General features: G+C 46.2%; 1 protein-coding gene across 1 annotated transcript; it reads right to left on the bottom strand.

Moving 5' to 3' along the window:
* Positions 1-10,879: 10,879 nt before the first annotated feature.
* Positions 10,880-25,175, bottom strand: LOC110514106 (tRNA (cytosine(34)-C(5))-methyltransferase, mitochondrial). The gene is given in 7 exon segments (XM_090207009.1): positions 10,880-13,930; positions 16,761-16,888; positions 21,963-22,117; positions 22,765-23,085; positions 23,088-23,170; positions 24,557-24,660; positions 24,872-25,175. Coding segments are annotated over 7 exon segments (1,221 nt in total). The 5' UTR covers positions 25,028-25,175; the 3' UTR covers positions 10,880-13,656.
* Positions 25,176-25,357: the final 182 nt, after the last annotated feature.

Consider the following 25,357-nt stretch of genomic DNA (forward strand, 5'->3'; position numbering starts at 1 on the left):
ATAATAATAATTGATAATAATAATAATATATTGATAAATACTGATAATATTGATAATAATATATAGATAAATATTGATAATATTGATAATAATATATAGATAAATATTGATAATACTGATTGATAATAATAATATATTGATAATAATAATAATATATTGATAATATTGATAATACTGATTGATAATAATAATATATTGATAATATTGATAATAATAATAATATATAGATAAATATTGAGTAGAGGAAGTAGAGGAAGTATAGAAAGTAGAGGAAGAAAGGGAAGTAAAGGACATAGAGGAAGAAAAGGAAGTAGAGGAAGTAGAGGAAGAAAGGGAAGTAAAGGACATAGAGGAAGAAAGGGAAGTAAAGGACATAGAGGAAGAAAGGGAAGTAAAGGACATAGAGGAAGAAAGGGAAGTAAAGGACATAGAGGAAGAAAAGGAAGTAGAGGAAGTAGAGGAAGAAAGGGAAGTAAAGGACATAGAGGAAGAAAGGGAAGTAAAGGACATAGAGGAAGAAAAGGAAGTAGAGGACATAGAGGAAGAAAGGGAAGTAAAGGACATAGAGGAAGAAAGGGAAGTAAAGGACATAGAGGAAGAAAAGGAAGTAGAGGAAGTAGAGGAAGAAAGGGAAGTAAAGGACATAGAGGAAGAAAGGGAAGTAAAGGACATAGAGGAAGAAAAGGAAGTAGAGGAAGTAGAGGAAGAAAGGGAAGTAAAGGACATAGAGGAAGAAAGGGAAGTAGAGGAAGTAGAGGAAGAAAAGGAAGTAAAGGACATCGAGGAAGAAAGGGAAGTAGAGGAAGTAGAGGAAGAAAAGGAAGTAAAGGACATAGAGGAAGAAAGGGAAGTAGAGGAAGAAAAGGAAGTAAAGGACATAGAGGAAGAAAGGGAAGTAGAGGAAGTAGAGGAAGAAAGGGAAGAAGAGGAAGTAGAGGAAGAAAGGGAAGTAAAGGACATAGAGGAAGAAAGGGAAGTAGAGGAAGTAGAGGAAGAAAAGGAAGTAGAGGAAGAAAAGGAAGTAGAGGAAGTAGAGGAAGAAAGGGAAGTAGAGGAAGTAGAGGAAGAAAAGGAAGTAGAGGAAGTAGAGGAAGAAAGGGAAGTAGAGGAAGTAGAGGAAGAAAAGGAAGTAAAGGACATAGAGGAAGAAAGGGAAGTAGAGGAAGAAAAGGAAGTAGAGGACATAGAGGAAGAAAGGGAAGTAGAGGAAGAAGAGGAAGAAAAGGAAGTAAAGGACATAGAGGAAGAAAAGGAAGTAGAGGACATAGAGGAAGAAAGGGAAGTAGAGGAAGAAAAGGAAGTAGAGGACATAGAGGAAGAAAGGGAAGTAGAGGAAGTAGAGGAAGAAAAGGAAGAAGAGGAAGTAGAGGAAGAAAAGGAAGTAGAGGAAGAAAAGGAAGAAGAGGAAGTAGACGAAGAAGAGGAAGTAGAGGAAGTAGAGGAAGAAGAGGATGTAGAGGAAGAAAAGGAAGAAGAGGAAGTAGAGGAAGAAGAGGAAGAAGAGGAAGTGTTGCTGTTGGAAGATCTTGGAGAAGCTCACCATCTGTCTCCCTGACGACCGCCTGCCTGCCAGGCATCTCCTGAAACAGAGACTGAAGGAAGGAGGGAGAGCATTAGTTTCCTCAGCCTGCGAGGGTTGCAGATGTGGGGGAAAAGACAAAACAAAAGTTGAACTATTCTGACAGCCCATGGAGATATGTTAATTAGACCTCTACATGCCATCACTTTGAGACAATTATTTCCTGGGCTGGTTGGTAATTAGTGAGAGAAGAATCAACACTGTGGGGATGCTCACACACACCGAAAAGAGAGAGAGGAGAGACAGACCGACAGAGAGGAGAGAGGAGAGAGAGAGAGGACAGAGAGGAGAGAGAGAGAGGAGAGACAGAGAGAGACAGAGAGAGGAGAGACAGAGAGAGAGAGAGAGGAGAGAGGAGAGAGCGAGAAAGGACAGAGAGGAGAGAGAGAGGGGAGAGAGTAGAGAGAGAGAACGGACAGAGAGGAGAGAGAGAGGAGAGACAGACAGAGAGAGAGAGAGAGAGAGAGAGAGAGAGAGAGAGAGAGAGAGGAGAGAGACCGACAGAGAGAGAGGAGAGACAGACCGACAGAGAGAGAGAGGAGAGACAGACTGACAGAGAGAGAGAGGACAGAGAGACAGAGAGAGAGGACAGAGAGGGACAGACCAACAGAGAGAGAGAGGACAGAGAGAGAGGAGAGACAGACCGACAGAGAGAGAGAGGAGAGACAGACCGACAGAGATAGAGAGGACAGAGAGAGAGAGGACAGAGAGACAGAGCGATAGGAGAGAGAGGACAGAGAGAGAGACAGAGAGAGAGAGAGAGCAATAGGAGAGAGAGGACAGAGACATAGAGAGAGGAGAGACAGACATAGAGAGACACAAAGAGTGCCATAGGGGTGCAACTCCTCTCTCAGCTGACTGACGTATTGGGTATTGACTGATGGGGTATTGATTGGTGGGGTATTATTGACTGATGGGGTATTATTGACTGATGGGGTATTATTGACTGATGGGGTATTATTGACTGGTGGGGTATTGACTGATGGGGTATTGACTGATGGGGTATTATTGACTGATGGGGTATTATTGACTGATGGGGTATTATTGACTGATGGGATATTATTGACTGATGGGGTATTATTGACTGATGGGGTATTATTGACTGATGGGGTATTATTGACTGATGGGGTATTGTTGACTGATGGGGTATTGACTGATGGGGTATTGTTGACTGATGGGGTATTGACTAATGGGGTATTATTGACTGATGGGGTATTGACTGATGGGGTATTATTGACTGATGGGGTATTATTGACTGATGGGGTATTGACTGATGGGGTATTGTTGACTGATGGGGTATTGACTGATGGTGTATTGTTGACTGATGGGGTATTGACTGATGGGGTATTATTGACTGATGGGGTATTGACTGATGGGGTATTATTGACTGATGGGGTATTATTGACTGATGGGGTATTGACTGATGGGGTATTGTTGACTGATGGGGTATTAACTGATGGGGTATTATTGACTAATGGGGTATTATTGACTGATGGGGTATTATTGACTGATGGGGTATTGACTGATGGGGTATTATTGACTGATGGGGTATTGACTGATGGGGTATTGATGACTGATGGGGTATTATTGACTGATGGGGTATTGACTAATGGGGTATTATTGAATGATGGGGTATTATTGACTGATGGGGGAGTATTGACTGATGGGGTATTGACTGATGGGGTAATGACTGATGGGGTATTATTGACTGATGGGGTATTATTGACTGATGGAGTATTATTGACTGATGGGGTATTATTGACTGATGGGGTATTGACTGATGGGGTATTGTTGACTGATGGGGTATTGACTGATGGTGTATTGTTGACTGATGGGGTATTGACTGATGGGGTATTATTGACTGATGGGGTATTGACTGATGGGGTATTATTGACTGATGGGGTATTATTGACTGATGGGGTATTGACTGATGGGGTATTGTTGACTGATGGGGTATTAACTGATGGGGTATTATTGACTAATGGGGTATTATTGACTGATGGGGTATTATTGACTGATGGGGTATTGACTGATGGGGTATTATTGACTGATGGGGTATTATTGACTGATGGGGTATTGACTGATGGGGTATTGATGACTGATGGGGTATTATTGACTGATGGGGTATTGACTAATGGGGTATTATTGAATGATGGGGTATTATTGACTGATGGGGGAGTATTGACTTATGGGGTATTGACTGATGGGGTATTATTGAATGATGGGGTATTATTGACTGATGGGGTATTGACTGATGGGGGAGTATTGACTGATGGGGTATTGACTGATGGGGTATTGACTGATGGGGTATTATTGACTGATGGGGTATTATTGACTGATGGGGTATTATTGACTGATGGGGTATTATTGACTGATGGGGTATTGACTGATGGGGTATTATTGACTGATGGGGTATTATTGACTGATGGGGTATTATTGACTGATGGGGTATTGTTGACTGATGGGGTATTGTTGACTGATGGGGTATTGACTGATGGGGTATTGTTGACTGATGGGGTATTGACTGATGGGGTATTATTGACTGATGGGGTATTATTGACTGATGGGGTATTGACTGATGGGGTATTATTGACTGATGGGGTATTATTGACTGATGGGGTATTGACTGATGGGGCTGGAGACGTTGGGGGAGGGGGGAATTGGAGACGTGGGGGGGGGGGAATTGGAGACGTGGGGGGAGGGGGGGGATTGGAGACGTGGGGGGAGGGGGGGATTGGAGACGTGGGGGGAGGGGGGGATTGGAGACGTGGGGGGAGGGGGGCTGGAGACGTGGGGGGAGGGGGGCTGGAGACGTGGGGGAGGGGGGGGTTGGAGACGTGGGGGAGGAGAGAGCCTGTGGACTATTCCCCCTTCCCGATCACCAGAAAAATAACCTGTAAAATAATATGGCTTGAGAGCCAACTGAGCCCTGAGGAGATGAAAACCGGAGACCGATTTCATTCAGAGAAGAGAGAACACTTAGAATGGAAGCCAGAGGAGCACAATACTGTCACCGAGTGTCCTCAATGACTATATACAGCCCGTACACCCTTCATGTGTCCTATATACAGCCCTACACCCTTGATGTGTCCTATATACAGGCCTAGACCCTTGATGTGTCCTATATACAGCCTTAGACCCTTGATGTGTCCTATATACAGCCCTAGACCCTTGATGTGTCCTATATACAGCCCTACACCCTTGATGGGTCCTATATACAGCCCTACACCCTTGATGTGCCCTATATACAGCCCTACACCCTTGATGGGTCCTATATACAGTCCTACACCCTTGATGTGTCCTATATACAGCCCTACACCCTTGAAATGTGTCCTATATACAGTCCTACGCCCTCGATGTTTCTCAAGAACCAAACAAGAAGAAACACCAGAGATAACCCAGCACATTTGGTTCCTTTGAAGTTGTGCCAATGTATGTTTTTAATGCTTCACGTTGGTTGTGGGAACAAAGCCATGTGTTTCCTGACGGGTGAAACTGAGCAGTTCGCCTGTTCTGGAGACATACATTTTTTGGGTTGCAGGGAGGTTCTGGGAAGGTTTTACTCTGGTTGAATATTTTCCAGGGAGGTTCTCATATCAAATGTATTTATAAAGCCCTTCGTACATCAGCTGATGTCACAAAGTGTTGTACAGAAACCCAGCCTAAAACCCCAAACAGCAAGCAATGCAGGTGTAGAAGCACGGTGGCTAGGAAAAACTCCCTAGGAAGAAACCTAGAGAGGAACCACGCTATGAGGGGTGGCCAGTCCTCTTCTGGCTGTACTGGGTAGAGAGGAACCAGGCTATGAGGGGTGGCCAGTCCTCTTCTGGCTGTGCCTGGCAGAGAGGAACCGGGCTATGTGGGGTGGCCAGTCCTCTTCTGGCTGTACCAGGTAGAGAGGAACCAGGCTATGAGGGGTGGCCAGTCCTCTACTGGCTGTAGCAGGTAGAGAGGAACCAGGCTATGAGGTGTGGCCAGTCCTCTTCTGGCTGTAGCAGGTAGAGAGGAACCAGGCTATGAGGGGTGGCCAGTCCTCTACTGGCTGTGCCAGGCAGAGAGGAACCAGGCTATGAGGGGTGGCCAGTCCTCTACTGGCTGTACCAGGTAGAGAGGAACCAGGTTATGAGGGGTGGCCAGTCCTCTACTGGCTGTACCAGGTAGAGACGAACCAGGCTATGAGGGGTGGCCAGTCCTCTTCTGGCTGTACTGGGTAGAGAGGAACCAGGCTCTGAGGGGTGACCAGTCCTCTACTGGCTGTACTGGGTAGAGAGGAACCAGGCTATGAGGGGTGGCCAGTCCTCTACTGGCTGTACCAGGTAGAGAGGAACCAGGTTATGAGGGGTGGCCAGTCCTCTACTGGCTGTACTGGGTAGAGAGGAACCAGGCTATGTGGGGTGACCAGTCCTCTTCTGGCTGTACTGGGTAGAGAGGAACCAGGCTATGTGGGGTGGCCAGTCCTCTTCTGACTGTGCCGGGTGGACATTATAACAGAAAATGGCCAAGATGTTCAAATGTTCCTAGATGACCAGCAGGGTCAGATAATAGGTTCTGAGAAGGTTTTACTCTGGTTTAATGTTTTCCAGGGAGGTTTTATTCATGTTTCAATAAGATATATAACTGCCATCTTATTTCGAGTCAACTATTTTCAACTCCAATCACAAGTAGGACACATGGAAATTATTTTCCTTCGGCATTAATCACACAGTGGGTTAACTGCCGTGTCGAGCGGCAAAACGACAGATTTTTACCTTGTGAGCTCGGGGGGATTCGATCCAGCAACCTTTTCGGTTACTAGTCCAACGCTCTAACCACTAAAATTCCCACCTATGATATTCTGTTATCTATCTATTGAATGAGTCCACCGCGCCTCGAGCCTTCAGCGAGCATGCCACGTTCCTTTACACATGCAACACTGTTCAATTGACTCTGTTCATTTGAGTCTGTTCATTTGACTCTGTTCATTTGACTCTGTTCATTTGACTCTGTTCATTTGAGTCTGTCCATTTGAGTCTGTTCATTTGACTCTGTTCATTTGACTCTGTTCATTTGAGTCTGTTCATTTGACTCTGTTCATTTGACTCTGTTCATTTGAGTCTGTTCATTTGAGTCTGTTCATTTGACTCTGTTCATTTGAGTCTGTTCATTTGACTCTGTTCATTTGAGTCTGTTCATTTGAGTCTGTTCATTTGACTCTGTTCATTTGAGTCTGTTCATTTGAGTCTGTTCATTTGAGTCTGTTCATTTGACTCTGTTCATTTGAGTCTGTTTATTTGAGTCTGTTCATTTGAGTCTGTTCATTTGAGTCTGTTCATTTGACTCTGTTCATTTGAGTCTGTTCATTTGAGTCTGTTCAATTGAGTCTGTTCATTTGAGTCTGTTCATTTGAGTCTGTTCAATTGAGTCTGTTCATTTGAGTCTGTCCATTTGAGTCTGTTCAATTGAGTCTGTTCATTTGAGTCTGTCCATTTGAGTCTGTTCATTTGAGTCTGTTCATTTGAGTCTGTTCACTTGAGTCTGTTCATTTGAGTCTGTTCATTTGAGTCTGTTCATTTGAGTCTGTTCATTTGAGTCTGTTCATTTGAGTCTGTTCATTTGAGTCTGTTCATTTGAGTCTGTTCATTTGAGTCTGTTCATTTGAATCTGTTCATTTGAGTCTGTTCAATCAGAAGCCCATTTCAAAGGGAACAAACACTCATTAAGATCAGGTGTGGCCAATTAGTGGGCGCGGCCAACACACCTGAACACGCTTAAACCAGCTGGAGGATAGAGAGAGTTTTGTTGACGCCGAGAATGGAATGTGTGTGTTTTTAAATAAACTTTTTTTTTTTTTAACGTTGTCTGAACATGACTCAAGTTTCCTTGGTTTTTATGTTTATTTTAATGGAAAGTTTTCTTAAACGTCCTCTGAACTATTTGATAACATTTGTAAAAATGTGCCGAGCGTGTTCCAAACCCAAGTAACTATCCTGCACCTTTCCCAGAATGTGGTGGGAAGGTTCTATACAAAAAAACAAAACATAGGACAACCACACTCTCAGCAACATATGGTTCTCTGAACGTTACGTGCTAGCTGGGAACACAGTGAGACAGCCCTGGTTGGTGGCGGTGGGCGGTGGGGGGGGGGGGGGGGTACAGCGAGAGACAGAGTGCATTCTGTGGACAACAAGCAATTGGTAACTAAAGGAAAATGCCATGACAGAGGCTTCAAACCTCCACAGCTGTCAAACGCCAAGCGTCTGTGACACCACTTTCAATTACCCATGATCCACCACCAGAAACAGAGGCGGCTGTCTGCGCGTCTCTCCGACAGTCCCTCGCTCTCACCCTGGAGACTGACAAAGAGAAACGAACAGAGAAATGGAGAATAGGATGAGTGAAACTCTGGCTCTGTCCCAAATGGGCCCCCCTTTCTATGTAGTGCACTGCATTTGACCAGAGCCCTATGGTCTCAGTTCTAAAGTAATGCACTGTACAGGGTGCCATTTGGAATGCATGCTTTCAGTATTCAAGCTGTAGGACATAGAGGGGCCCAATTCAGACTGAGGAGAAGTATACCTTTCCTACACATGTTGATTTAAGCACTTCTCAGTATTTGGTATTCAGACATACCTTACTTACGCAGGTCCTCAACGAGCTCTTTGGGAGTGGCAGGGATTCATTACATCAGCTCTTTCCTTAACATAGACTGACCAGGTGATTCACTACATCAGCTCTTTCCTGGACATAGACTGACCAGGTGATTCCTGACAGACTGACCAGGTGATTCATTACATCAGCTCTTTCCTGGACATAGACTGACCAGGTGATTCCTGACAGACTGACCAGGTGATTCATTACATCAGCTCTTTCCTTAACATAGACTGACCAGGTGATTCCTGACAGACTGACCAGGTGATTCCTGACAGACTGACCAGGTGATTCATTACATCAGCTCTTTCCTTGACATAGACTGACCAGGTGATTCCTGACAGACTGACCAGGTGATTCATTACATCAGCTCTTTCCTTGACACAGACTGCCTAGGCGACATAGACCAGACCGAAACGGAGTAAAATCTCAGCTTTAAAAAAAATCCTCAAAAATCTAATGTCTCCCTTTGACTGAGACATTCAGATGACGCTGTCTGAGGTCTGGTGTCCTCCTGGCCCGAGAGACACGCTGAGAACAAACTGACGGATATGAACGTAGACAGAGTGGCGGTCCCAAATGGCACCCTATTCCCTGTTTATGACACCACTACCAGAGTACTAGGGAATGAAGGGCCATTCACTTCAGCCATTAGGACATTCCACCTGGCTGCCTGTCTGTCTGTCTGTCTGCTTGTCTGTCTGCTTGTCTGCCTGTCTGTCTGCTTGTCTGTCTGTCTGCCTGTCTGTCTGCTTGTCTGCCTGTCTGTCTGCTTGTCTGCCTGTCTGTCTGCTTGTCTGTCTGCTTGTCTGCCTGTCTGTCTGCTTGTCTGTCTGTCTGCCTGTCTGTCTGCTTGTCTGCCTGTCTGTCTGCTTGTCTGCCTGTCTGTCTGCTTGTCTGCCTGTCTGTCTGCTTGTCTGTCTGTCTGCCTGTCTGTCTGCTTGTCTGCCTGTCTGTCTGCTTGTCTGCCTGTCTGTCTGCTTGTCTCTCTGCTTGTCTGTCTGCCAAGGACTCAGATAGAGAGGCTACTGCTGATCCAACCCTACAGCTGATCCAATCCTGCTGCTGTTCCAACCCTACTGCTGATCCAACCCTACAGCTGATCCAACCCTACTGCTGATCCAACCCTACTGCTGATCCAACCCTACTGCTGATCCAACCCTACTGCTGATCCAACCCTACTGCTGATCCAACCCTACTGCTGATCCAACCCTACTGCTGATCCAACCCTACTGCTGATCCAATCCTACAGCTGATCCAATCCTACTGCTGATCCAACCCTACTGCTGATCCAACCCTACAGCTGATCCAACCCTACTGCTGATCCAATCCTACAGCTGATCCAACCCTACTGCTGATCCAACCCTACTGCTGATCCAATCCTACAGCTGATCCAACCCTACTGCTGATCCAACCCTACTGCTGATCCAACCCTACTGCTGATCCAACCCTACTGCTGATCCAACCCTACTGCTGATCCAACCCTACTGCTGATCCAACCCTACTGCTGATCCAACCCTACTGCTGATCCAACCCTACTGCTGATCCAACCCTACTGCTGATCCAACCCTACTGCTGATCCAACCCTACTGCTGATCCAACCCTACTGCTGATCCAATCTTACTGCTGAAACAAACCTATATTAAATTCGTTTTGACAGGTGAGTTCAAGGACTCTCTCTCTTCCTGCTGAAACATTTGTAACCATCCTGACACCTCTCTGCCTGACTCCCTCATGTTTCTCCATCCATCAATCTTCAGGATCACCGTCAAGATGCCTCTCTCATCTTTTTAAGTGGGAGAACATGCACAATTGGTGGCTGACTAAATACTTTTTTGCCCCACTGTATCTTTATACCTCTGGCCCCTCCCTATGGACCATACCAATAACCACTGGTTATTTTATACCTCTGGCCCCTACCTATGGACCATACCATTAACCACAGGTTACTTTATACCTCTGTCCCCTCCCTATGGACCATACCAATAACCACTGGTTATTTTATACCTCTGGCCCCTACCTATGGACCATACCAATAACCACTGGTTATTTTATACCTCTGTCCCCTACCTATGGACCATACCATTAACCATGTTACTCTTTACCCAAACATGACATATTAAATCACTTGACATACCTTCATTATACCCACATTTACATGTTCATTCAGACGTATTACTCAATTAGGAGCCCGGGCAGCCGTTCCCATGACGCACGGACATGACATGGAGCTCCGAGACACGCCCACTTCAAAACACATGACAGATTACAACACGGAACTAAACACACGTATTTCTCCTCAGTAGTGTTCATGTGCACCTGAACATCGCATCCACTGGGAGGATTGCAAAAATGGTAAATTACTGCATTTAAATACGAAACTGAAATGTGTGTCGCAATGCAACTCGACCAAACATTTCCTCGACACATAATTAGCCTTGAGGACATGGTGGTGTGAATGTGCTTAGTGATGAGCAGTATGGTGTTGAACGCTGAGCTGTAGTCGATGAACAGCATTCTCACGTAGGTGTTCCGTTTGTCCAGGTGGGAAAGGGCAGTGTGGAGTGCCCTTTTACATTCTCAATGTTCATAACCCAATTTAATTATACCACTCAGTCTGCACACCAGAATGTGTAAGATCCTGGTCGAATGAAACAGACGGAGGCCCAGCTAAAGAGTCAAAAAGGTTTATTCACAGAACGTTCTGAAGTCAAGAATACAAATCAATTGATTTTATACTGACTTCTCACGCCCACACATTCACACCACCATACGCACACACATTCACGCTAACATTAGCACACAATGTCCTGCTACGCACACACAGTCACACTAACCAGCCGGGAGACCTTGGCCTTGAGACGTACTCCCCGTTCTCTCCCAAATCTCTAGTCAGGTCGGCACCGAGTGTTTAAAATACCATAAAGATAAACATTAGCTATATTGTTTTACCCTAATTCTGACTAGAACTACACATTTATTGATTATGATTTTATACATTCTAATCAATTTCATACAATTATGTTTCAGGGCGGAATATTCTAATCATTCAATTAACAGATAAATCCAACTAACAATACCCAAGCCTACCAGGCAAGACCTTGCTTCGAGGCAAGCAACACTGAAGCATGCATGAGAGCACCAGCTGTTCCGGACAACTGTGTGATCACGCTCTCCGTAGCTGATGTGAGCAAGATCTTTAAACAGGTCAACATTCATAAATCCGCGGGGCCAGACGGATTACCAGGACTTGTACTCAGAGCATGTGCAGACCAACTGACAAGTGTCTTCACTGACATGTTCAACCTCTCCCTGACTGAGTCTGTAATACCTACATGTTTCAAGCAGACCACCATAGTCCCTGTGCCCAAGAAAACTAAGGTAACCTGTCTAAATGATTACTGCCCCGTAGCACTCACGTCTGTAGCCATGAAGTGCTTTGAAAGGCTGGTCATGGCTCACATCAACAACATCTCGGAAATCCTAGACCCACTCCAATTCACATACCGCCCCAACAGATCCACAGATGACACAATCTAAATCGGCACTCCACACTGCCCTTTCCCACCTGGACAAAAGGAACACCTACGTGAGAATGCTGTTCATTGACTACAGCTCAGCGTTCAACACCATACTGCTCACAAAGCTCTTCACTAAGCTAAGGACCCTGGGAATAAACACTTCCCTCTGCAACTGGATCCTGGACTTCCTGACGGGCCGTCCTCAGGTGGTAAGGGTATCTGACACGCTGATCCTTAACACGGGGGCCCCTCAGGGGTGACTAGATCTACTCAAGTAGATTGTGCTAAAGCAACAGAGCGAATTGTAAATAACTTAATTGAAATAAATAACCACGAACAATCATGTGAGCCTTGGACCCTGATAAACTGGACGACAAGTTGTGGGGACTAAAACAACATAAAACCATCAACGCATGATTAAATTAATTAGCCAGCTACGCTAATTTTGAGAAACAGTTTGGGCGATTTTGGGGTCAAATTAACCAGTTGTCTACCTTTTAATAAGCAGCTGGTAGCTAGTTAACTCCCATGCCAATGTCAAGTCTTTCTAAACTAATATCTGACATTAAGTTATCTCAGAATGAAAGTTACCTGCTCTGTCACATTACAATGCTCTGTGACATATTAGCTAGCTGTCCCCAGTTAGATAATGCTCTGTGACATATTAGCTAGCTATCCCCAGTTAGATAATGCTCTGTGACATATTAGCTAGCTATCTCGAGTTAGATAATGCTCAGTGACATGTTAGCTAGCTGTCCCCAGTTAGATAATGCTCTGTCATTATGTTAGCTAGCTATCCCCAGTTAGATAATGCTCTGTGACATATTAGCTAGCTATCCCCAGTTAGATAATGCTTTGTGATATTACGTTAGCTAGCTATCCCCAGTTAGATAACGCTTTGTGATATTACGTTAGCTAGCTATCCCCAGTTAGATACTGCTCTGTGACATTATGTTAGCTAGCTATCCCCAGTTAGATACTGCTCTGTGACATTATGTTAGCTAGCTATCCCCAGTTAGATACTGCTCTGTGACATTATGTTAGCTAGCTATCCCCAGTTAGATAATGCTCAGTGACATTATGTTAGCTAGCTATCCCCAGTTAGATAATGCTCAGTGACATTATGTTAGCTAGCTATCCCCAGTTAGATAATGTGTTTTCAGTTTATTGTATCTACATGCTTGTTGCGTTCTCCCTGGTGTACCCGTTCATCAGGAGCTGCTCCTCCTAAGTAGCATCATCTAATCTGTTCAAGACAACGGCAGCATGTGCAGATGTGGTCGTTCGGTTTTTAACGTGCAAAAGTGAAATAGGATCGTGCAAAGATCGTTTTATATGTATATATATATTCTCAAAGAAACTACAGGAGGTTTGAAAACTTGGCCTCATATTTCTGTCATGCTGCTTTGTTGACAATTCAAACCATAATGCACCTCGAGTATTCAGCCAAATCAGCAGCCGCCTCTGCTTCTTTGTATCAGCAACTGTTGTGGGTATTCAGAGGTCATTGGGATTTATTCTTTATTTTATGTAACCTTTATTTAAGAGTTCAGTGGGTCTTCTTGATGCCAGATAGGAACATGGGCAAAGAGCGTGTGAGACAAAGGGTGCTTCCTAAATAGCACCCTATTCCCTATATAGTGCACTACTTGTGTGTGCTATATATAGAGTGGCATTTGGAACACAGCCCTAGAGAGTTAGCTCGTTAGCAGTAGCCGTCACATGAAAACATGTTGCATTGTGGAATCCATCGAAGACCAGCCTCAGCGTCTGACATGCTCAGTCAGTTCGTCCTCTTGATACGTGACAGGAAGTCAGCGAGTCCTCTTGATGCGTGACAGGAAGTCAGCGAGAAAATCAACCAACCGACCAGTCAGGCAGGCAGTACCTCTTGATGCGTGACAGGAAGTCAGCGAGTCAATCAACCAATCAGTGAATCCTCTTGATGCGCGACAGGAACATGGGCCCCCAGGTCTGACCCTGCTGTGGAACCACAAGGAGGCCTAACGAGGGGGTGTGGCCTAACGGGGTGAAGGTGAAGTGTTCCTGGAGCGGAAGGGCTAGCTCCTCCTCCAGGTCTTGAAGCTCCACCCCTGGACAGGTGTTTAGGACCGCCTCCACCACTTCCTGGTTCTCAGAGCGGGACAACGTGCAGGTGGAGTAGACGGCCACGCCCCCCGGACGCAACGCAGCCAGCGCAGACCTGGGGAACAGACAGGATGTGATGAGACAGATCAGTAGCAGCTGGAGGAGAGGGCTGTGGATTGATTTCAGGTTAAAGGTCAACATAGGCCTGGCCCAGGACTGTTTTTAAACCCCCGGCCTCAGAGGTAGAAACACAAAACTCTGGTGTAGAACCCCACAGTGGAAAAGGGATAGGTATGTCTGTATGTAGGCCAGGTATGTCTGTATGTAGGCCAGGTATGTCTGGATGTGGGCCAGGTATGTCTGGATGTGGGCCAGGTATGTCTGCATGTGGGCCAGGTATGTCTGTATGTAGGCCAGGTATGTCTGTATGTAGGCCAGGTATGTCTGTATGTAGGCCAGGTATGTCTGTATGTAGACCAGGTATGTCTGTATGTAGACCAGGTATGTCTGTATGTAGGCCAGGTATGTCTGTATGTAGGCCAGGTATGTCTGTATGTAGGCCAGGTATGTCTGGATGTGGGCCAGGTATGTCTGCATGTGGGCCAGGTATGTCTGCATGTGGGCCAGGTATGTCTGCATGTAGACCAGGTATGTCTGTATGTAGGCCAGGTATGTCTGGATGTGGGCCAGGTATGTCTGTATGTAGGCCAGGTATGTCTGGATGTGGGCCAGGTATGTCTGGATGTGGGCCAGGTATGTCTGCATGTGGGCCAGGTATGTCTGCATGTGGGCCAGGTATGTCTGCATGTATGTCTGTATGTGGGCCAGGTATGTCTGTATGTGGGCCAGGTATGTCTGTATGTGGGCCAGGTATGTCTGTATGTAGACCAGGTATGTCTGTATGTAGACCAGGTATGTCTGTATGTAGACCAGGTATGTCTGTATGTAGGCCAGGTATGTCTGTATGTAGACCAGGTATGTCTGTATGTAGGCCAGGTATGTCTGTATGTAGACCAGGTATGTCTGTATGCAGGCCAGGTATGTCTGTATGTAGGCCAGGTATGTCTGTATGTAGACCAGGTATGTCTGTATGTAGGCCAGGTATGTCTGTATGTAGACCAGGTATGTCTGTATGTAGGCCAGGTATGTTTGGATGTGGGCCAGGTATGTCTGTATGTAGACCAGGTATGTCTGTATGTAGGCCAGGTATGTCTGTATGTGGGCCAGGTATGTCTGTATGTGGGCCAGGTATGTCTGCATGTGGGCCAGGTATGTCTGTATGTAGGCCAGGTATGTCTGTATGTGGGCCAGGTATGTCTGTATGTGGGCCAGGTATGTCTGTATGTAGGCCAGGTATGTCTGTATGTAGACCAGGTATGTCTGTATGTAGGCCAGGTATGTCTGTATGTAGGCCAGGTATGTCTGTATGTGGGCCAGGTATGTCTGGATGTAGGCCAGGTATGTCTGGAGGTAGGCCAGGTATGTAGGCCAGGTATGTCTGTATGTAGGCCAGGTATGTCTGTATGTAGACCAGGTATGTCTGTATGTAGACCAGGTATGTCTGTATGTGGGCCAGGTATGTCTGTATGTGGGCCAGGTATGTCTGGAGGTAGGCCAGGTATGTCTGTATGTAGGCCAGGTATGTCTGTATGTAGGCCAGGTATGTAGACCAGGTATGTAGGCCAGGTATGTAGGCCAGGTATGTCTGTATGTAGGCCAGATATGTCTGTATGTAGGCCAGGTATGTCTGTATGTAGGCCAGGTATGTCTGTATTTAGGCCAGGTATGTCTGTATGTAGGCCAGGTATATCTGTATGTGGGCCAGGTATGTCTGTATGTGGGCCAGGTATGTCTGTATGTAGACCAGGTATGTCTGTATGTAGGCCAGGTATGTCTGGATGTGGGCCAGGTATGTCTGGATGTGGGCCAGGTATGTCTGGATGTGGGCCAGGTATGTCTGTATGTAAGCCAGGTATGTCTGTATGTAGGCCAGGTATGTCTGTATGTGGGCCAGGTATGTAGGCCAGGTATGTCTGGATGTGGGCCAGGTATGTCTGGATGTGGGCCAGGTATGTCTGTATGTAGGCCAGGTATGTCTGGACGTGGGCCAGGTATGTCTGGATGTGGGCCAGGTATGTAGGCCAGGTATGTCTGTATGTAGACCAGGTATGTCTGGATGTGGGCCAGGTATGTCTGTATGTAGGCCAGGTATGTCTGGATGTGGGCCAGGTATGTCTGTATGTAGGCCAGGTATGTCTGGACGTGGGCCAGGTATGTCTGGATGTGGGCCAGGTATGTCTGGATGTAGGCCAAGTATGTCTGGATGTGGGCCAGGTATGTCTGGATGTGGGCCAGGTATGTAGGCCAGGTATGTCTGTATGTAGACCAGGTATGTCTGTATGTAGGCCAGATATGTCTGGATGTGGGCCAGATATGTCTGGATGTGGGCCAGATATGTCTGTGTATGGGCCAGGTATGTCTGTATGTGGGCCAGGTATGTCTGGATGTAGGCCAGGTGTGTCTGGATGTAGGCCAGGTGTGTCTGGATGTAGGCCAGGTGTGTCTGGATGTAGGCCAGGTATGTCTGGATGTGGGCCAGGCATGTCTGGATGTGGGCCAGGTATGTCTGTATGTAGGCCAGGTATGTCTGTATGTAGGCCAGGTATGTCTGTATGTAGGCCAGGTATGTCTGTATGTAGGCCAGGTATGTCTGTATGTAGGCCAGGTATGTCTGTATGTAGGCCAGGTATGTCTGTATGTGGGCCAGGTATGTCTGTATGTGGGCCAGGTATGTCTGTATGTAGGCCAGGTATGTCTATTTGTGGGCCAGGTATGTCTGTATGTAGGCCAGGTATGTCTGTATGTAGGCCAGGTATGTCTGTATGTAGGCCAGGTATGTCTGTATATTGCCAAGCTGATTTCATAATTAAAGCATGAATTCATACCTGAGCAGTTGTGTCTGTAGTGTGGGCAGCCTGGCCCTCTCCCTCAGCCTCCCAGCTCCATGCTGCTCCCCTCCTGGTCCAGAGAACAGCCAGCTACGATCATTAGAACATGGAGCATCCAGCAGAACCTGGGAGGGAGGAAGGAGAGAGGGAGAAGAGAGAACAGAGGAGAGAGAACAGAGAGGAGAGGAGAGAACAGAGAGGAGAGAATAGAACAGAGGAGAGAGAAAAGAGAGAACAGAGAGGAGAGAGAACAGAGAGGAGAGAGAACAGAGAGGAGAGAACAGAGGGGAGAGGAGAGAACAGAGGAGAGAGAACAGAGAACAGAACAGAGCAACAGAGAGAGAGAGAGAGAGAGAGAGAACAGAGGAGAGAAAAGAGGAAAGAGAAAAGAGAGGAGAGAAAAGAGGAGAGAACAGAGGAGAGAAAAGAGGAGAGAGAGAGAAGAGAGCAACAGAGAGAGAAGAGAGAGAGAGAACAGAGCAGAGAGAGGATGACTGTAATGTAGAGTCTCTATGTGATGCTAAGTGACGTGTGATGCTAGCTGCTGAGGGGGGATGAGATAGGATGGGTTTTCCTCCGGTGGGTAGAGGCGTGGGCTCCTCTCCTCCACAGGGCCTCTCCAGTCAGTGAGACAACGCTAATGAGTGCCACAGAGGAGAACAAGAGCTAATCCTATAGCCCTCTGTGGGAGAGGAGATAAGAGACAGAGGCAGGGCGGAGCGAGAGAAAGAGAGGCAGGGGGAGAGAGGAAGAGAGGCAGGGGGGAGTGAAGAGAGGGGAGGGAGACAGAGCACACAAATAATTATACCTACCTCGGCATAAACATCAACACTGCAGTTAACCCACTGTTCCTAGACCAGTTAACCCACTGTTCCTAGACCAGTTAACCCACTGTTCCTAGACCAGTTAACTCACTGTTCCTAGACCAGTTAACCCCACTGTTCCTAGACCAGTTAACCCACTGTTCCTAGACCAGTTAACCCACTGTTCCTAGACCAGTTAACCCACTGTTCCTAGACCAGTTAACCCACTGTTCCTAGACCAGTTAACCCACTGTTCCTAGACCAGTTAACCCACTGTTCCTAGACCAGTTAACCCACTGTTCCTAGACCAGTTAACCCACTGTTCCTAGACCAGTTAACCCACTGTTCCTAGACCAGTTAACCCACTGTTCCTAGACCAGTTAACCCACTAGACCAGTTAACCGACTGTTCCTAGACCAGTTAACCCACTGTTCCTAGGCCAGTTAACCCACTGTTCCTAGGCCGTAATTGTAAATAAGAACTTGTTTTAACTGACTTGTCTAGTTAAATTAAAAAAGGCTGTGAAACATCTTCTATGCCATCGAAATGGAACTTGAAAACTCAACCTCCCAATTAGGATCTGGCAAAACTGATTTTCCCTCTGTGGTTGTGAAATCTGGAGTCCACTCACTAACCAAAATGGGACAAAACCCCCAATCTATTGAGACTCTGCAGAAATCTGGAGTCCACTCACTAACCAAAATGGGACCAAACCCCCAATCTATTGAGACTCTGCAGAAATCTGGAGTCCACTCACTAACCAAAATGGGACAAAAACCCCAATCTATTGAGACTCTGCAGAAATCTGGAGTCCACTCACTAACCAAAATGGGACCAAACCCCCAATCTATTGAGACTCTGCAGAAATCTGGAGTCCACTCACTAACCAAAATGGGACAAAAACCCCCAATCTATTGAGACTCTGCAGAAATCTGGAGTCCACTCACTAACCAAAATGGGACCAAACCCCCAATCTATTGAGACTCTGCAGAAATCTGGAGTCCACTCACTAACCAAAATGGGACCAAACCCCCAATCTATTGAGACTCTGCAGAAATCTGGAGTCCACTCACTAACCAAAATGGGACAAAAAACCCCAATCTATTGAGACTCTGCAGAAATCTGGAGTCCACTCACTAACCAAAATGGGACAAAAACCCCCAATCTATTGAGACTCTGCAGAAATCTGGAGTCCACTCACTAACCAAAATGGGACCAAACCCCCAATCTATTGAGACTCTGCAGAAATCTGGAGTCCACTCACTAACCAAAATGGGACAAAAACCCCCAATCTATTGAGACTCTGCAGAAATCTGGAGTCCACTCACTAACCAAAATGGGACAAAAACCCCCAATCTATTGAGACTCTGCAGAAATCTGGAGTCCACTCACTAACCAAAATGGGACAAAACCCCCAATCTATTGAGACTCTGCAGAAATCTGGAGTCCACTCACTAACCAAAATGGGACAAAAACCCCCAATCTATTGAGACTCTGCAGAAATCTGGAGTCCACTCACTAACCAAAATGGGACCAAACCCCCAATCTATTGAGACTCTGCAGAAATCTGGAGTCCACTCACTAACCAAAATGGGACAAAAACCCCCAATCTATTGAGACTCTGCAGAAATCTGGAGTCCACTCACTAACCAAAATGGGACCAAACCCCCAATCTATTGAGACTCTGCAGAAATCTGGAGTCCACTCACTAACCAAAATGGAACAAAAACCCCCAATCTATTGAGACTCTGCAGAAATCTGGAGTCCACTCACTAACCAAAATGGGACAAAACCCCCAATCTATTGAGACTCTGCAGAAATCTGGAGTCCACTCACTAACCAAAATGGGACCAAACCCCCAATCTATTGAGACTCTGCAGAAATCTGGAGTCCACTCACTAACCAAAATGGGACAAAAACCCCCAATCTATTGAGACTCTGCAGAAATCTGGAGTCCACTCACTAACCAAAATGGGACCAAACCCCCAATCTATTGAGACTCTGCAGAAATCTGGAGTCCACTCACTAACCAAAATGGGACAAAAACCCCCAATCTATTGAGACTCTGCAGAAATCTGGAGTCCACTCACTAACCAAAATGGGACAAAAACCCCCAATCTATTGAGACTCTGCAGAAATCTGGAGTCCACTCACTAACCAAAATGGGACAAAAACCCCCAATCTATTGAGACTCTGCAGAAATCTGGAGTCCACTCACTAACCAAAATGGGACAAAACCCCCAATCTATTGAGACTCTGCAGAAATCTGGAGTCCACTCACTAACCAAAATGGGACAAAAACCCCCAATCTATTGAGACTCTGCAGAAATCTGGAGTCCACTCACTAACCAAAATGGGACCAAACCCCCAATCTATTGAGACTCTGCAGAAATCTGGAGTCCACTCATGGGACAAAAACCCCCAATCTATTGAGACTCTGCAGAAATCTGGAGTCCACTCACTAACCAAAATGGGACAAAAACCCCCAATCTATTGAGACTCTGCAGAAATCTGGAGTCCACTCACTAACCAAAATGGGACAAAACCCCCAATCTATTGAGACTCTGCAGAAATCTGGAGTCCACTCACTAACCAAAATGGGACAAAACCCCCAATCTATTGAGACTCTGCAGAAATCTGGAGTCCACTCACTAACCAAAATGGGACAAAACCCCCAATCTATTGAGACTCTGCAGAAATCTGGAGTCCACTCACTAACCAAAATGGGACAAAAACCCCCAATCTATTGAGACTCTGCAGAAATCTGGAGTCCACTCACTAACCAAAATGGGACCAAACCCCCAATCTATTGAGACTCTGCAGAAATCTGGAGTCCACTCACTAACCAAAATGGGACAAAAAACCCCAATCTATTGAGACTCTGCAGAAATCTGGAGTCCACTCACTAACCAAAATGGGACAAAACCCCCAATCTATTGAGACTCTGCAGAAATCTGGAGTCCACTCACTAACCAAAATGGGACAAAACCCCCAATCTATTGAGACTCTGCAGAAATCTGGAGTCCACTCACTAACCAAAATGGGACAAAAACCCCCAATCTATTGAGACTCTGCAGAAATCTGGAGTCCACTCACTAACCAAAATGGGACCAAACCCCCAATCTATTGAGACTCTGCAGAAATCTGGAGTCCACTCACTAACCAAAATGGGACCAAACCCCCAATCTATTGAGACTCTGCAGAAATCTGCAACAACAACAACAACAACAACAATACTTTGTGTACAAGGCAAAACCCAAAACATACAGAGCAGAACGAGGACTATAACCCGTACACAGAGACAAACATGGCATCCAGGAGATCATGTGACAGGAAGTAGATAAAAGACCTCCATGTCAACCCGTACACAGAGACAAACATGGCATCCAGGAGATCATGTGACAGGAAGTAGATAAAAGACCTCCATGTCAACCCGTACACAGAGACAAACATGGCATCCAGGAGATCATGTGACAGGAAGTAGATAGATTGTGCGCCGCCCTATGGGACTCCAGATCACGGCCTGGTTGTGATACAGCCCGGGATTGAACCAGGGTCTGTAGTGACGCCTCTAGCACGGAGATGCAGTGCCTAAGACCACTATCGAGATTTTAACTTGTCTAAAAAAAAAAATATATATATATATATATATATATATATATATATATATATATATATATATATATATATATATATATATATATATATATATCATTTTGCAAACAAAGATAAATGGGACCGTTATGTGTGAGTCCGCTACTGTATTCATACGGGCATATTGTCCTTCAACAGGAAACGTTCAGAATAGCTGCAGTGTGTCTTTCCACTGATCTGGGCTGTTATGTTATTTACAGGCATTTCTCTACACCTGCAACAACATCTGCTAAACCCACGCGCATGTGACCAAATAAACAGGATCTTATTTGATGACCGTTCAGAGGAACAAGAGCGCCCCCTGCTGGAACTGCAGGTTGGAGACGCTCACTTCAGAGAAATTCAAACCGGTTAACATGGCTCTTCCTCAGTCCAGGACTCCTTGCAGCCTGTCTCCTAGCCCCCTTCTTAAAACCCATTGGAGGAAACCCGTCTGAAGGGAGGGAGCGTCTCCTACCAATACGGATGGGAAGGAAGCAGGTAAGGAGATAGGATGCACTGAGATGGAGCACTGAGATGGAGCGTCTCCTACCAAACGGTTGGGAAGGAAGCAGGTAAGGAGATAGGATGCACGACACACTGAGATGGAGCGTCTCCTATAGATACGGTTAGGAAGGAAGCAGGTAAGGAGATAGGAGACGCTCCATCTCAGTGCATTCTACCAAACAGTTGGGAAGGAAGCAGGTAAGGAGATAGGATGCACGACACACTGAGATGGAGCCCTTGTGTCTTCTTCCCTCACCTTGTCATACATTCCGGCTTCACTCTGCCCAAAGATCCGTCCATCCTGATTGGACACGGTGACAGTGCTGCTCAGCGATTGGGGGATGAAGGATTCCAGGGTTTTGGCCAGCCAATCACGTCGGTGTGGGTCCATTTCATTACAACACAACAGAGCTGGAACACAACGACAGATAAGACTGACTGAAGTTATCAATATAACGGTGTTAACCAGTCAGGGGGGGGGGATGGAACAGCCCATTAATGAGTTTAACAGGACCTGGGTTAGCAGTCAGGGGGGGGTGGAACAGCCCATTAATGAGTTTAACAGGACCTGGGTTAGCAGTCAGGGGGGGGTGGAACAGCCCATTAATGAGTTTAACAGGACCTGGGTTAGCAGTCAGGGGGGGTGGAACAGCCCATTAATGAGTTTAACAGGACCAGGGTTAGCAGTCCTACCCTTAAGGGGTTAGCCCCTTAGCCCCTACACCCTAACCCTCTACACCCTTAGCCCCTACACCCTAACCCCCTACACCCTAACCCTCTACACCCTTAGCCCCTACACCCTAACCCTTTACACCCTAACCCCCTACACCCTAATTAGCCCCTACACCCTAACCCTTTACACCCTAACCCCCTACACCCTAATTAGCCCCTACACCCTAATTAGCCCCCTACACCCTAATTAGCCCCCTTACACCCTAACCCCTTATCCCCTACACCCTAACCCCCTACACCCTTAGCCCCTACATCCTAACCCCTTAGCCCCTACACCCTTAGCCCCTACACCCTAACCCCTAACAGTGTAATGCTCATGTCCTGACCTGGGTTAGCAGTCTGTAGTATAGCCAAGGCCTTCCCTCCAGGAGCAGAGCAGAGATCCAGGACCCTGTCCCCCTCCTCTACCCCCAGGGCTAAGACAGGCAGCAGGGAGGCAGCGTTCATCAGGTAGTAGGGTTTCAACTGGCCCTGGCGGTGAGGAGGAGAGGGGTAACGCACTGGGGAGGGGTGGATGAAACACTGCAGGGAGGGAGGAGGAGGACCGGGGTAAGGGATGGAGCTGGGCTGGGTGGGAGAGGTAGGGTGAGGGATGGAGCTAGGCTGGGTGGGAGAGGTAGGACGAGGAAGGGGGAGAGAGGAGTTAAGAGGCGTTGTTTGACCTCTGACACCGCAGCAAAACGGTTGAGCATCACTCCATACTGCCAGCACCCAGGGTTCAACAACACAGCCCTGTAGGAGACAGGAGGAGAGGAGAAGAGGTTGAGCATCACTCCATACTGCCAGCACCCAGGGTTCAACAGCACAGCCCTGTAGGAGACAGGAGGAGAGGAGAAGAGGTTGAGCATCACTCCATACTGCCAGCACCCAGGGTTCAACAACACCTTTCTCTTTGTCAGGGAGGTGACCAAGAACCCGATGGTCACTCTAACAGAGCTCCAGAGTTCCTCTTTGGAGATGGAAGAACTTTCTAGAAGGACAACCATCTCTGCAGCACTCCACCAATCAGGCCTTTATGGTAGAGTGGCCAGACGGAAGCCACTCCTCAGTAAAAGGCACATGACAGCACGCTTGGAGTTTTCCAAAAGGCACCTAAAGGACACTCAGACCATGACAAACAAGATTGTTTGGTCTGATGGAACCAATATTGAACTCTTTGGCCTAAATGCCAAGCATCATGTCTGGAGGAAACCTGGCACCATCCCTATGGTGAAGCATGGTGGTGGCAGTATCATGCTGTGTGGATGTTTTTCAGAGGCAGGGACTGGGAGACTAGTCAGGATCGAGGCAAAGATGAACGGAGAAAAGTACAGAGAGATCCTTTATGAAAACCTGCTCCAAAGCGCTCAGGACCTCAGACTGGGGGATTCACCTTCCAACAGGACAACGACCCTAAGCACACAACCAAGACAACGCAGGAGTGGCTTCGGGACAAGTCTCTGAATGTCCTTGAGTGTCCCAGCAGGAACACGGACTTGAACCCGATCAAACATCTCTGGAGAGACCTGAAAATAGCTGTGCAACGATGTTCCCCATCCAACCTGACAGAGCTTGAGAGGATCTGCAGAGAAGAATGGGAGAAACTCCCCAAATACAGGTGTGCCAAGCTTGTAGCATCATACCCAAGAAGACTCAAGGCTGTAATCGCTGCCTAAGGTGCTTCAACAAAGTACTGAGTAAAGGGTCTGAATACTTATGTAAAAATGTGATTTCAGGTTGTTGTTTTTTTTTTTTTTTATATACATTTGCAAAACTGTCTAAACCTGTTTTGTCATTATGGGGTATTGTGATGTCATTATGGGGTATTGTGATGTCATTATGGGGTATTGTGATGTCATCATGGGGTATTGTGTGTAGATTGATGAGCCATTTTAGAAAAAGGCTGTAACATAACAAAATGTGTAAAAAAATCTGTGTTCTAAATACTTCCAGAATGCATTGCACAACTTTAGACCAAGACCTATGGGGAATACGGTGCCATTTGGGAAACAAGACTACAACAGAGTTCCCATCCGATTTAAGTTCAGAGTAATACAACGACTTATAATATAGTTATTGGCACGTAATGCTGCATAGACTGTATAAAAGGATACGAGGACGAGGTGAACGCGTACATACCTTGCAGACGGCCATAGGGGGCCAAGTTCCTGACCGTACTGTTGGTCAAAACGGTCCAATATGACTTTACACACCCGTTTCTGTTTCTCCGGTCGGGAAAGAACCTGTGAGTTTGAGGAACACGTCTAGATTCAAACAGGACGACGGCTGATGAGTGTGTGCGTGTGTGTAACTAAAAGTTTAACAAATCTAATCATTTATTTGATCAAATAACCAAACAGTGAATTTTGTCCTGGTTTAATAGCAGAAACAAATAACCCACAAACGTATTGTCTCTGCTGGTCCTATTCGTGTATTCGTATGAACCAACCTTACCCGTTCGGTCGGAACAGTTCGCTCCTCTCTCGACAGGTCCTGTCCACGGTCGGGACCGACAACGGAGTTGCACGACAGTAATCTCAGACATGTCGACGACTGAGAATGTCTCCATTGTAGAATAAATAACTCTCCCGAGACTAAACGTCTAAACATTTCATAAATAAATCAGAATTAAATCAATTTAAGCAAACGGTTGACGCCGAAATGTCAATTTAATTCGTGTTTTTCTTTAGACGTGTCCGTGTCTTATAATTTACCCCCTTCTCCTTGGCTATTTTAAACTCAGTTCCCCTCCCTAACATCAAGCAAAATTGAGACCCGAAGATTTTGGAATAGATACGGGTACAAATCGTATACACCTACTCATTCAAGGGTTTTTCTTTATTTTTTACTATTTTCTACATTGTAGAATAATAGTGAAGACATATTTTATATTTGAAATTCTTCAAAGTAGCCACCCTTTGCCTTGATGACAGCTTTGCA

The sequence above is a fragment of the Oncorhynchus mykiss genome, chromosome 18 (assembly GCF_057628025.1).
Source record: "Oncorhynchus mykiss isolate SJ-2025 chromosome 18, ASM5762802v1, whole genome shotgun sequence".
NCBI lineage: Eukaryota > Metazoa > Chordata > Actinopteri > Salmoniformes > Salmonidae > Oncorhynchus > Oncorhynchus mykiss.